Source organism: Diprion similis, chromosome 2, assembly GCF_021155765.1.
Source record: "Diprion similis isolate iyDipSimi1 chromosome 2, iyDipSimi1.1, whole genome shotgun sequence".
Classification (NCBI taxonomy): domain Eukaryota; kingdom Metazoa; phylum Arthropoda; class Insecta; order Hymenoptera; family Diprionidae; genus Diprion; species Diprion similis.
The window spans coordinates 4,869,347-4,883,316 of record NC_060106.1 but is presented as its reverse complement, the minus strand read 5'-3'; the positions used below and the strand labels follow the sequence as shown (position 1 = coordinate 4,883,316).

The following is a 13,970-nucleotide window of genomic DNA, read 5'->3' as shown; positions in this document are numbered from 1 at the left end:
TACAAAAAAATTAATTCTTTACAGCAATTTTCCTTCGGAATACTTTGGGGGGGGGGGGGGGGCACTGGCAGTCTAAGTTTCGGTTTTCGGGATACTAGACCGATTGCGTCATCCGCCATCTTGAATTATCATATATCGATCAGCCATATCGATCCTAGGAAAAAATTTATGGAAATCAAAATTGTAGGAAATTTGATTTCAAACAAGTTTTGTAATAACTATTTTTCGCGTAGAATCGAAAATGAACGAGTTGTTAGATAAAAAATCAACCCCCTCTTTTCGCGTGTAAATCGATAAATATCGATCGTAGGAAAAAATTGTTAAGAACAAAAATTGTATACAATTTGATTTTAAACAACTTTGTCTATGATAATTTTTGGCGTAAAATTGATAATAAACGTGATAATACGGTTATATGATTTTACCCTCTCCTTTTATCGGGTATAAATCGAAAAATATCGATCCTAGGAAAAAATGTATAAGATCCAAAATTGTGGAAAATTTTATTTCAAACAACTTTTGTCATAACTATTTTCCGTGTACAATTGATAATAAACGAGTTATTCAATAAACAAAAATTGACCCTTAAATTCAAGATGGCGGATGACGCAATGGGTCTAGTATCCCGAAAACCGAAACTTAGACTGCCAGTGACCCCCCCCCCCCCCCCCCCCCCCCCCAAGTATTCCGAAGGAAAATTGCTGTAAAGAATTAATGTTTTTATATCGCCTTTTTCGAGCTAATTCGACTGGACTACTTTGACTGGTAATGTAGAAGGATTACGCGAAACCGTTGACCGCAAACTGTTAAAGACGGTAATCCTAATGCATTGGCTAATGCAGTCTTGTGTGTCTTATGGCATTGCGTGTTAAACGGCTCCCACTGGTAAAGAAGCTACCGGATCGCTAACAGGATTTCTTATGGTCCCAGGCCCACTTACCGTCCGAGTATTGGTTACGAAAATTTGCCCAGGGATAACCGTCTGGATTCTTCAGATAACGGTGAAACTTTCGTTGCGAACTTGTGAAATTTTGTTACCGATAACCAAAAAAAATCGGTGATAACGGAATCCTGCAAGTGTTATCCAGAGGTAACAGCTACCGCGTTTTACTTACCGTGTTACATTCACTCTACACACGTCATAAAATGCATCGATTTAGATGAATCTGTTGTTGTTATCGTAAAAAAATAAAATAAAAACGTGATTCAAATTTGACAGTATTGTACATGAAAGACGGAAGAGCCAAGTTCGATTTTACTTCGCATACTTTACGCTGAGAGGACGTGGTATTCGTAATTTTTTCCCGATCTCACGACAGAGATTGGCGATGAGTTTTTCATTTATTTTCATCGTGAGTTGGTTTTGATACTTGGTAGCCTTTTTCACATTTCAAAATTTTCTCATTCGGATAATTGTAACTGTATTTAAGTTTTACCTTACCTTTCAACGGTATTAAATGCTCGTATGGTTGTAGAATTTTTTTAGTACCCACCTACGCTTCAAATTTCGTCGGTACTGCAGATACCCGGCAGTGTTACCGGCGGACGTAAATATTAACAAATGCACAAACACTGCAGATAAAATAGAGAACTTTCCGATTATGTGTTGCATTTTGATAAAATTTAGTTTTGTAAAAATATCACGTTTTACCGTGCATAGGGATATACCGACCATGCGAGAAAATCAAAGACGAAGCTTAAATTGAGGTAATGAAATAGAGGTATGAATCATCTGATTACCATGAAATAAAACGAAGGAAAATCATTTTAGAAACGGCGTCAATGCATTTACCTAATTTACACTTTCCCAATACGCGTAAGATTCGGAAAATCAGTGTAGTATGACATTCTCTATAAGATGAATTACCTCATCGATGCTACATTGTAACGTTATGATACAGACAATTAATTCAAAACTGTTGAGCTTATAGTTACTTTGCACACTTGTTTCGTTTTATACACATTAGTTACTAATTTGCTAGATTAATTTCTTCTTTCGTTTACCACATCATTACTTCCATTCACAATTATGTCAGCTTCTTCCGTGCACGGTTTGAAAATTAACATTTAGTCTCGTTTTTTTAGGTAGCTACATTGGAACCGCTGTATATAATCATTGTCGAAAGCGATACGATTCATTGTAGAATTTATACATGTATAGCAAAATATTTTCTGTCTTTCTTGGTCTAACGAAAATCAAAATTTAGTACGAACACAAATTAGACAAAAGTAGATTTTACTTGAAGAATAAATATCTCAAAAATACACACGTAACGGGCAGGTACTAAAAAATTAGGGTTTCAGTTAATTTGCGAATAAGGATGTCTGATCCTATTCTTATAGTTTGGATGAAAATATGCTCAAACGAAAAATTTAGAACACGTCTGAAACTTGAAACAGGTGTTATTCAACTTCTTAGTTGGACGAAATTTTTCGAATTGAAGTTAGTAGATATTACATAATTTATCCGAGAACTTGTTCTTTTTGGGCAATTAAAAATTCGAAGTTCAGTATGTTATTAATTTATATCTTTGGTCATAAACTGATATCGCTTATCGCTGTCATCAATAACGTAAACCCCGACTTCCGGGGATGACGTATTTTCAAGTGGTGAGTAAATGTCGCACCAATTCGCGTAGGTCAGCCTGTTTCCTGACAAATCAACAAATATTAAACTGAAAGTTGAACGGAAAACTACACTGTAGATGTTTCTCAAATGATTCGAGTGTAAATTCAACTTGGTCAGGTATATTTTGTTCACGAGGGCACGTGGATGAATATATCGAATGCTGTTGTGACTAAGATTTAGTTCGACCAAGCCTCTCAGTTCCTTGAAAAGTTCCGGTCCTATGCCATCGAGTTTGTTGTACGACATGTCGAGCTTGCTGATGTGCACTGATAATAGACTTGACTGACAATTGATCAAGTTATGAGAAAGGTCTAAAGTCGCAACGTATATTTCATCGCTGTGAAAACGATTTCGTTTAATTTTGTTGTGGCACTTTATCTCGTTGTTCGACAAATTCAGGTGAACTATGTCAAAGTCGATCTCCAGTCCATGTATGCTATTGTGCGACAAGTTGACGGACCAAAAGTACTTGATCGCGTCGAATAGAAGCAGCGTGTTCTCTTTGTACATCGTGAGGCCTAAGTAGTTGTGGGACAAGTCCAAAGTCAGCGGCTTTACGCGCTGAACTGCGAATGCTATGTCACTCGCTGACGATAATTCATTCGAAGATAAATTGATGGCGTGCAATTCATCGAATTTTGCGAACGTGTTCAGCTCCACTGTTGCTATACCCAGACCGCTCAAATCTACGTTTTCCGTAGACTGCGGCAAAATATCGCTCCAGTTTTCCGTGAGACTGCCGTTTTCTACAAGCGCAATCCTTGGGTCATATGGAGGCTCCGGTGCACCCGTCGAAGATGGTGGACAAACAGTCCCCAAAATGTATAGCATCAATGCGAAAAACATTTTACGATCCATATTCCAAACACTGTGAATAAAGATTGTATGATTTATTGTTCAACGAAAATCATGACGCTTTTGCTGCATTTGTTTAAAATGTTTTTAAACCCTGCAAAATGTTCCAAGCATAGAGCAAGAATTTTATTGTTTTACATACTTTTTGAAAAAAGAAATGTTTCCATAATTCCATGTGAATGCGATTTCATTCTAAACTAGAAATTGTTGTTCTGTTGACTACTTTATTAAATCAAATGACATTTCGTCCAATCGAAATATCTATTATTTCGCCACATTGGATTTAATTAATGAATGTATGCAATAAAAAGAAATTTGTTAATGTATTTTATCAACTTACCTCTTTTCACAGATTTTCGCAGACCGACTGAGTGCAAAAATTGCGTGACCTGTACGGTGAATTGTCGTCGTTACAATGACTTTGTTTCCCTTTCGTGACAAGGCAAGATTTGATAATTAAAATCAGACTATAACGTTTCCATATGCAAATGGTATAAATGAATGCATAAACATAAGATTTCAAGGATAACCTGTTGCCATACGAATAAAATAAAGTGTCATCATGGTCAACGGACGCAAACTTTTTATTGCATTTTATATTAAAATTATGAATTATTCCAATGTGAAGAAAATGTTGCGAAAAAAAGAATTTTTTTAAGTATTATGCTGTTCCAATACTATTCTTTGGTAATTTGTAATTCTTTTAATTTGATTTAAAATTTTTTAGATGATTAGATTAACGCTGATACGTTTCTCGCCGTTGATACAGTGGCGATAACAGTAACCGTAGGTAAGTCTTACCTTAACTTTCAAAGGTATTAGGCGGTCGTCGGCATGAAGAATTTCTTTAGTACGCGTCAAACTTTGTCGGCACTGCAGATACCGGTATATTGAGTGAAGGTAAGTGAGGCAATGATCACCGCAGATAAAGCATAGATCTTTTCTAAAGACGAGCCTCTTTTTTTTCATCTACACTACAAAGTTCGATCTATTTTTAGTGAAATTTTTTTTTGATTTTTAAGTAAATTGTTTCCGAATGCAGAACAATTTAGGAAAATAATGTTTTCTAACATATAAAAGTTGATGAATTTGGCGAAAGCAATAAAACAAACTAGTCGAAAATATTTATATAAGAATTTATGATTGATTATTCCCAGTAATTTTCATTGCAAGATTATTTGACATTCAGTTTCAAAACTATTACCAATGATAAGAGCCTTCGCGTACACTTTTAGCTAGGTAGAATGCGCTTCTGAATTTCAGTGATTTGTTTTCACCTCAATGAAATACAGAAACGATTAGTCTCAACCCATTATTGAAGATTGAATGATCAGTTTTGAAATATTCCGTTTTTTCCTTACACAATATTAGCAATTCGCGGGAAGATGAAAATGAGGATCAATCCTACTCTGCATTCGGATTGTATGGTCGAAATTTACGAGTAGTGTCATCAATCAATATTTTAGCGTACCACAGAATAAATATGCGTGGTAGTCATTAATTACAACTACCTCTACAGTCTTAGCTGTGGTAAACGACGTTGATTTGATAAGTTAATAACGTAATGAGAAAATAAGGTCATCTAACCTTCCGAGATTTGTGAACATTTGTTTCCAACCACTGCTAATTTTTTAGACTGTTCATATGGGTCATGCATTATTTGACATTTGGGCAGCTTTGCAACTTGTAATCTCATTTCTACTTTGCATGAAGTAGCTTTTTCCTCACGAACATGAAAATCTATTTTCAAATTAAATTTACAATTCATTGCAAAAAATTATGCATGTATACAATTTTGTACGAAATAATACGAAATATTCCAATTTCTGTAAAAATTCGTAGTAGTAAAAATTTTCATCAGGGATTATAGAATAAAACAAAGTTCACCCTATTAATCGAGATAAACTAAAGCCGCAAAGGCTTTCGACAGTTTTGGATCGAGCAGGCTTACCGAACGATCCACCATCAAAATTAATCGCAATTGCGAAAGATCGGAGTCCAGCATCCGAAATGCTAACGTTTTCGTTTCTGCCACGTATTCAAAAACGTTATACGTACACTGAGAAAAAAAAAAGTCGTTGAATCAACTAAATGAGCGATCACGGACAGGAAAATGAATATTTATTTGTGTCAAGGCAGGATCCGTTGATCTAACAAAATCTTCAGTTCGATTACCATTGTGTCAATTCGTGATCCGTTGATCTAACGAAATGTTTAGTTAGATCACCATTATGTCAATTCTAGATCCGTTGATCTAACAAAATGTTTAGTTGAATCACTATTGTTGCAATTTGAGATATGTTGGTCTAACGAAATGTTTAGTTGGATCACTATTGTGCAAATTCCAGATCCGTTGATCTAACGAAATGTTTAGTTGGATGACTAAAAATGTCGATAGACCAACAGATCTCGAATTGCCACGAATAAATATTCATTTCCGGTGCCATGATCGCTCATTCACTTGATTCAACGAAATTTTTTTCTCAGTGTAACGAAAAAACGCAACACATACTCAAGATGTAAAAGAGATGTTTCCTTGACATTGAAAGGGGCGCAAAACGCACCCGAGACTCTGTCTTAATGCCGTTTTAATTAAGTAGGCGGTTAGTTGAATGAAACAAGAAGTCGAGTAGCGGGCGGATGCCAACCGGAGCAGAGGATCGCCTCCTCGATCTCCGTCTATTTCCAAAGCGTCTTTCGAGCTCCCTGTACGCGTTGTTTCTGGTCGTTCCGACTTCCAACGCCAGTTTCGAGGACTGTTAGCGTTTCGGACCGGTGGATCCGCGTTGCTTATACCCACAGACGAGGGCGATCTCGTCGCCGAGTTTGTTAGCGAAAGGCGCATCGCGACACGTGTCGCTCGCATGTTAATGTTAGCTGGGCTGCTCAGACGTGACGGAAGATTTCATTTGACTAATCGCTGTCTCTTCGCAGCCTCCGTTTTTCCCTCGCCGCGCCCTTTCGCCCTTCGCCACCCCCCGGCCTTTGACTACCGCCTGCACGGATTTTCTATCCTCATTGGAGAACATCGGTATACATAGTTATACTCCATCTTACTTTCAGTGTAATTATTTTCACCAGCGAGGCTTTCCACTTCCACTCTATGCCTTCTCATAATTGTTCCACGAAATCTTGTTATAATGTCAGGCCTCCGGAATTTCGCTTCGGGAAAAGTTTGTCTTATACGGTATATATATATATATATATATATATATATATATATATATACGCCGTGGTGATTAATAATTCTCAATCCTTCGATCACCGGTGATCATCGGAAGACAGATCATATTTTGAAGTAAAAAAATTATCACTCGTTTTTTGAGAAACTCAATTAAGAAAAATATTAATCTTCTTCTAGAATTTTTAAGTATGTACGGATATTAACAGAAATAAATTGATCTTACGCTTTTTATTTCAACTGATGTGAGGTTCGTTCTTATTTCATATATATTTATAGTCGTAGTGAGTATAACATGTTTTATATGACATGTTATGACTCTTTATACGACTCTTTCGTACGGCGTAATATTCTGGAGGACATAATTATGTACCCATAGTTCATTTGCTTTACACGAATTCGTATAAATTATCCATTATTAAACCCCTGATCAATAAAAATTTTTGAACGAACGAATCACTTCATTTTCGAATAACATGATATTTAACATTTTTATAAGACGACGAATGCAACTTTAAACAAACTCGAGTACCTATATATTCTACAAGCAGAAAAAAATATCTTATAATTTCAACGTTGCCGACGAATGGGACTTTATTTATTCATACTGGGGATAAAATTATGTTAGGTTATTTATGCAATCAAAATATTTATTATGCATCTTCATGCACGGTACAATACTTCTCTATAAAACCAGCGACACGACCTAACAATTACAGACTCAATAACCCAACAAATTTATCGTAATATGTTATTGGAATGTCCTCCTCCAGCGATTGTTAATAAATATATTATTCAAAGTGCATTGTTTGCTGGAAAAAAACTGCAAGGAATTAAATCGTTTTACTTGTTAGGGCGCATCGTACGCTTCAACCTTACGTTCAAAATGCCTGTTCGCGGTTGAACAAACGTTTCACATTATGAAGATAATTCTACGCGTACGACATCCGGCGGTGATCCGTCTGAATTAGTACTCTCAAAACGAGGATAATTTAAGAGTGTGAGAGAGGACGCGTAGAGGATACATCAAAGTCTTCGCGATACGCAACTGTTTAGTAAAAGATAGCAATGAACTAATGACTGCGATTATAAATAGCATCGTTGTCCTGTATCTATAGCGACCAATTAAAATCGTGGCTAGAGGCTGAAGTGAGAAAGACAGAGAGAGAGAGAGAGAGAGAGAGACTTACTACGGGATCACAGTTTCCCAGCGTATACGCCACTCGGTTTTAAGCATGGAGCTAAGTAATGAGATTTAGGAGAAACAGGTGTGCTCCATCTGAGAAAACACTTAATTCACCATTTTGGCAACGAGCTCGCGGCGGCATTGATCTGCAGAAAGGAGAGAAGCGCACGCCTTTGAAACCGAGCCAAGTCTAGTTTCTAGATTCTGCTAGTTTGTGAGTTTCTAGTAGATCATACACCTGCCATCCATGAGTCCAATTACGTGTCTGCCAAAAATTTTGACTGATCAACACGCTGTTACAGTTTGACGCGATGTTTCGCTCCGCAATTATGCCAACCAAGATTTCTAAAAATTTATAACTTTTGCATAACCGTATATGTGATTGTTTCTTTTCCTCGCTATGGAAAACTCGCTCAGGTACGTATCGTCGGTGGACATATTATTAACCACACGCACGTATTGCGGATTACAAAATTGCAGTTTATAGCTAGGCTCACCTGCCACCATCGTTACAGTGCATTAAAGCAAAGGTTTCGACTCGCGAAGGCTTGTTACCCACGAAAGATGCGATGTCTGTGAGAGATTGTAAAAATTTGATAATTCCGCCTCGCCTGGCGGTGTAACTCTTATCTCGCAAGTCTACGCAGCTAGTCTTCTTCTTCTTCTTCTTCTTACCTTCGCGGTTCGTTCACTTCCGGAGTAAATTTCAGATGTGTTTGATAAAATGGCGCGAGCTCGGCTTCCGCGCGGGATATAAATTAAGAGGAGAAAATAGCGCGATGGAGAGGAGAGGAGAGGAGAGGAAAGGAGAGCCAAGTTTACTCAAAGAAAGGTTTGCATCAGAAGGAGCCACGCTCGGCTGCTCTGCGTGAGCACTCCTTCCTAAGTACGTACTTCTAGTCGGTCATTTTCACCGAATACCGTGTCTCGTACTCGGCTGAGCTCGCCTATCTTTCATCGCCATCTTGGAACGATGCTTTGTTATTCTCTATGGAACGACGGCCGTTTTGCCATGCCTTACACACACGTATTTATGCATATACCTGACTATAATTGTGTGCTGCAAAGGTATATAATGTAATACCTGTTACGCGTACTTACATTTCGCTCTTTATACCTCTGCACTTTTCGATTTAATTATACTTTGTACAAACGAGATGAGTGTGCGAAATTGTGAAAGGAGTCACATCGGCCTGTAACTTGAGCCACGGAATCTCACCGTCAGCAGAAAAAGAATAAAAGTTATCGAGTACTTGTCGCTAATTCATCTCTTCGCTGTGTTTAAAGTTTTTCTCCCGTAAATCGGGGAAAATGAATAAGGAATTAGTAAAACTGTTCTTTATTGATTATATTTTACCTTTATTAGTTTTAATCATGTTGGTGTACAACTCGAGGCGAAATACCGTTTTGAATTCGTATATAGTTATTGATGCGAAAAAATCATGCAGAATCGATAGAAAATTATAACAAACAAGACTGAAAAAGTTTTCATTGAAAATATTTTCGCTTGGCCAATGATGCGTAAGATTGTACAGCTTTTTCCGTGATGCGGATACATGTCTTCTGGCCGTTAACGCCGCCGCAAACGATCCGCTTCGCGCTGTGGCAGAAAAAAAATTGTAGAACGGTTATGAGAGGATTTATCCATCGAGATAAGAAAAGTACGAGCGATCTAGTGAACTAGGCGCAAAAAACCCTTCACGCTGTCTTGAATTTCATTCCAGAATGTATAAAGTTATTCAGAGACATGAAAATATATGTATGCGTGAGAGTGAATTTTAATTTATCGAAAACAATTAGGTTATAATCATTGTCAGATTATTATATGAATTAACAAATTCGTTTAGGGTGATATTCATCCGTTAATATTATTGAAATAATTATTGCAAAGATTAAAAATTTTCGTATAAACAATTTTATCTGTGAAACGGAGGAGTTTCTTTCCTGTGAGTGGTATGAAAATTTCTGTAATAATTTATCTTGATGTTGTTCCTGTGCGATAAATTTCATAGAAGAATTTTATCCAGAAATTTGTTTCTCCTTTTCTTTTTCCGAATTACGTGTGTTGATACTTGATTCGGTACTAAGTAAGTAGGTACACCATAATGACTGGTTGAGTACTTTGATCTGGGGCAAATTGCAAGTCTCGTCGTATCGGAGGAATATTCCCCGATGCAACTACCTATAACGTGGTAGCGTGCTGCTAATTATGCACTTCTAGAGTATAGATGCAAGTACATATATTACATATACACTCGTGCGCCTATTACTTAGCCTATATACCAGCTCGTGGTGAAAAACAACGTAACAATATATCCCGGTATTATAGATGAGATCGCAACTTTTTTCCTCCACATTATGAATAATTTTAACGTATAAATGCCAACCGTTTAACGTCCATATCGCACGATGCACAAGCCAGTGAGTCACTTTTCCATGATACCCGTAAAATCAAAATCCATGGTCCAAAAATATAAATTAAATCCAATAACTTTATATACCAATAAAAAAATTTTTATTCCATTTTTTCGTAATCGCAATAAAATATGAAAAATATATTTTCACTCACGCTGTGAGATTTGCATTACTTCGGAATCAGCATCAGGATTATTGAATTTAATGTGCAATTGATGTGATTATTCTAGAGTTTGCAATTCGTAAAGCTGAGCGAATGGAAGAAGGAAAGAATGGTTAAAGTGAGACGCTATTTTAATTACTTATTACGATTTATCGCTCGATTCGAATCTCAGTGTCGAATGAGCTGACTAATATGAAGTCGCGAAGGGAGGCCGACGGTTAAAACTGAATCGTTTATATATACGATGCAATGCAAGCGTAAGAGAAGCAGCCAGACTATAAGCACTGCGCATACACGAGGGTTGTACCATGCGTCGGAACTTCGTTGTTATAACAAAGAGGTGCCAAGGCATAAATAAAGCATAAATCAAGCGTTGAATCGTAAACGTCGAAATCCTTCGGAGACAATTTCAACCTCTACAGTGATTACCATACAAACGCTTATATATACCGACTCGCTTAAGCCCGCGTTTTACTCTCGATATTATATGACACTTGCGCTTCCAGTCTTGCACGGCACATACCTACATCGGCACAAACTGCATGCGCCAACTTGAGCTTTTATCGCATTTACATTTACATTATAGAAGTTCGCATTTAAGGTTATACGGCGATCTAGATTATCGACTAAAGTGCCTTCTCCTCCTGCTTCCTCAACCATGTATTATCGTCCCATCGAAGATTCTCGATAAATCGATGTCACGTCTCGGTGATCAGCGATTCCAATTAACTTCATGGGCTCGCAGCAGCGAAACTGCTCGGCCCCCCAAGCGCACTTGATGCGCTCGATAAACCGATGCTTGATTACCGATTCTCGATCACCGTTGCAACAGCTTGCTCCAGAATATTATCCAATTGCGAATACGTTTGTAATCGGTAATTCGCATAGAAATATCGCATAATTATTTCATAAGGATTTACACTCGAAAACCCGGCGCATCGGCCATTCACGGTCTCTTTGAAGACTATGGCAGTTTTCACAAATCGATTCGTGAAAGTCTATTTCCTGTGGCGATTTAATTTTAGGGTTAAATGTTGACATCATTTGGCGGTGAAGAATGGCACTTTCTTAAATTTCTTATAAATTTCGGGCAGTATGTGATCGCATTTACTTCAAGCGTATGTTTGTGTATTTTTGCATATCCGCAGGTTTTTCGCGGAGATATAAAACCTTGAGTATGGACAACGGGACGTTAAAACGGAGGAACGGAGCCCAGACGAAACGGGTATAGAGATAGTGAAATCCTGTAGTATAAGTCTTTATGCGTTGTACACTTACTGCAGGCAGCAGGGACGAACCCTTGCCGATAAACCAAAGTGCTTTTTTACGATTATGACCTCTCCCAGAGCTGTCAATGCCAGTTCATTCTTACGAGATAATGCCCTTCATGTATGTGGGTAGACATACAGGTTTCGTGGCTTTCGGTTGCCGCAGAAGCGACTAGGGATATACCAGGCGTTTAATGTCTTCTGCGGGTCGCAATTATCCGCTACAATTCAAACTCACTAACGTGTCTCGTACCCAGAGGCACGTGCACGTCGTCGGTTCAAAAACCAATATTCGTCTCCTCTCCTTCTTTCACATACCCTAAGTTTGTCTCTCTTTCGAAGGATTAACAATGGCTACGTGTTGAACACACTCATGTTAGATAAATATTTGTCTAAAGTAGCGATTCCCATGATCTACCAGAAAATTGTTACCACATATGTAATGGTTTGTGAAATTCTGTATGTACGCTTCAAACGTCCTAAGATTGACCAATTCGTGTCGAATTTAGACTGTGCTGTTGCTGACACATTGATCACGTTGTTTATTCATTCTTAACATATGAAAAAGCGATAGAGGAAGTTGTTTTGTATGCTCATCTTCGTTCCCTGGTTTTCGTTACTTGTTGCATAAAGTACTATTAAGCGGCGTGGCCAAGGTCTGTAAAAAAAGACTGGCTTGAATGCAGTCAATATCTAACTTGGGCCTGTGAAGTTTGCATATCGTAATTAGGCTATGAAAGCTTTTTCTTTGACGAATGTGACAACTGAAACATAGTTTTCAGGTATATTCACTTGATCATGCCCGTATGCAGAATCCTCTTTACAGAGTGTTTCAGGCACCTACTAATAAATATTGTGTTAGTTATTGTCAGATGAACAGGTTTCAATAGTAAAGTTCGATTATATTATTATTTTATGTCAATGAATAATAGTATAAAAAGTAAATATATCATTCAAATGGGCTGCGATTCAATCATTTTGCTTGTTTTATTGCCAACTTTGCTTAACGGATCCGCTCTTTTTAAACTTTCTCTAAAAATATTTTATGCACATAGGTATGATATGATTGCATCTACTTACTCTACACATGTCAGGTACCATCATGTCGGCTTCAGTCGGTAAATGTTACGGCAGTCCCAGTTAGATGTATTTACATAATTTCACACTTAGTCACACCGTTACCATTATACTGCACTCCATTTTACGCCATGTCAAAATCGTTGTGAATTTTCATTTTTATTTGCGAGTTTGTTCTTACTCCTCTCCTTTTATTCTTACTTTTAAGGCGGTGAAATGGTCTGCATGACGCGTTCAAACCGCATTTTCGCTGTTGGCGCTCTGCAGCGTAGGGTTAACGGGTAACTAAAACGATCGGTGCGGTTCGGAGGATATTTGCAGTGTTTAGGTGCGTTCGTTGCAACGACTCGCAGCTTGCGTCTTTACCGCCTTACCACGTTCGTTGGTATATCTACCTCTAATCGTAGACTTAAGTGTCTCGACGTGCGATGTAGGAAACCGTCTATTTCGCTGAAGATCGTAACTAGACTCTTTACTTACTCGTTACACGGATATTATTACAGTTTGTAGAGTCGTTGTTACGTCGAGGAAATAAATTTAAAAAATTTGAAGCAATTCAACGTAATTATAAGGTGATTCGTGTAGACGTTTCTTCTTCGCTTGATCAAGCAGCACGGAAAGAGATCGCTTGGATTCCGGTTTAATCTGTGTAGAAAAGTTACCGTACAACCAAAATTGGATAAACTAAATTGACCTTTCTCGAATTCGGCGCCATGAAGTTTGCGAGCGTCTGTTTCTATTGGCTAGTGCCGTATGACGTCAGCGCGAAACGTGTGGCGCTGCTGCGCGCGCATTGCGCCGCATTTCGTGCTCATTGAACTGATTTTCTATTCTGGAAAGATATTGTGAATATCTTGTTGACAACGTGACTAATTGAAGGATCGATGGATGTATTAAAACATTTGATCTCATGACGATACAAGTCAAGTAGTAACGAGATGATATAATTTTTTTCACGTTCAATTGTTTTGCATTAAATTACACCTTCCATGCAGCGTTTTTGTAGTCTGATATTTTATCACATTGATGATTATCATTCCAACAACCTCGAGAGAGAGAACGTACCGTAATACCATTATTTTTATATTATTCACATTACGATAACCTAATTTTTGTAAGAAGATATTTTCACCCGAAAGTTAAGAGACAAAGCGGTAAAAAACAGGGGGTAAAAACTGGCTGACGAGGGAAGAATT

At 37.7% G+C, this 13,970-nt stretch overlaps 1 protein-coding gene across 1 annotated transcript; it reads right to left on the bottom strand.

Moving 5' to 3' along the window:
* Positions 1 to 2,476: 2,476 nt before the first annotated feature.
* On the bottom strand, positions 2,477 to 6,329 carry LOC124416220 (protein artichoke-like). Its single transcript, XM_046897145.1, has 2 exons — positions 6,049 to 6,329; positions 2,477 to 3,497 (listed from the first exon to the last, which is right to left on the bottom strand). Exons 1-2 carry the CDS (start codon positions 6,327 to 6,329, stop codon positions 2,519 to 2,521), a joined length of 1,260 nt encoding a protein of 419 aa, XP_046753101.1. The 3' UTR covers positions 2,477 to 2,518.
* Between the last annotated feature and the right edge of the window lie 7,641 nt (positions 6,330 to 13,970).

What these genes read in the sequence shown, in the direction of transcription:
- LOC124416220 (XM_046897145.1), bottom strand. Translation starts at nt 6,329, where the DNA reads ATGCGCCTTTCGCTAACAAACTCGGCGACGAGATCGCCCTCGTCTGTG. An exon ending in GCATTAAGACAGAGTCTCGG is followed by an intron (nt 3,498 to 6,048) that starts GTGCGTTTTGCG and finishes CTTTATTCACAG; the next exon opens with TGTTTGGAATATGGATCGTA.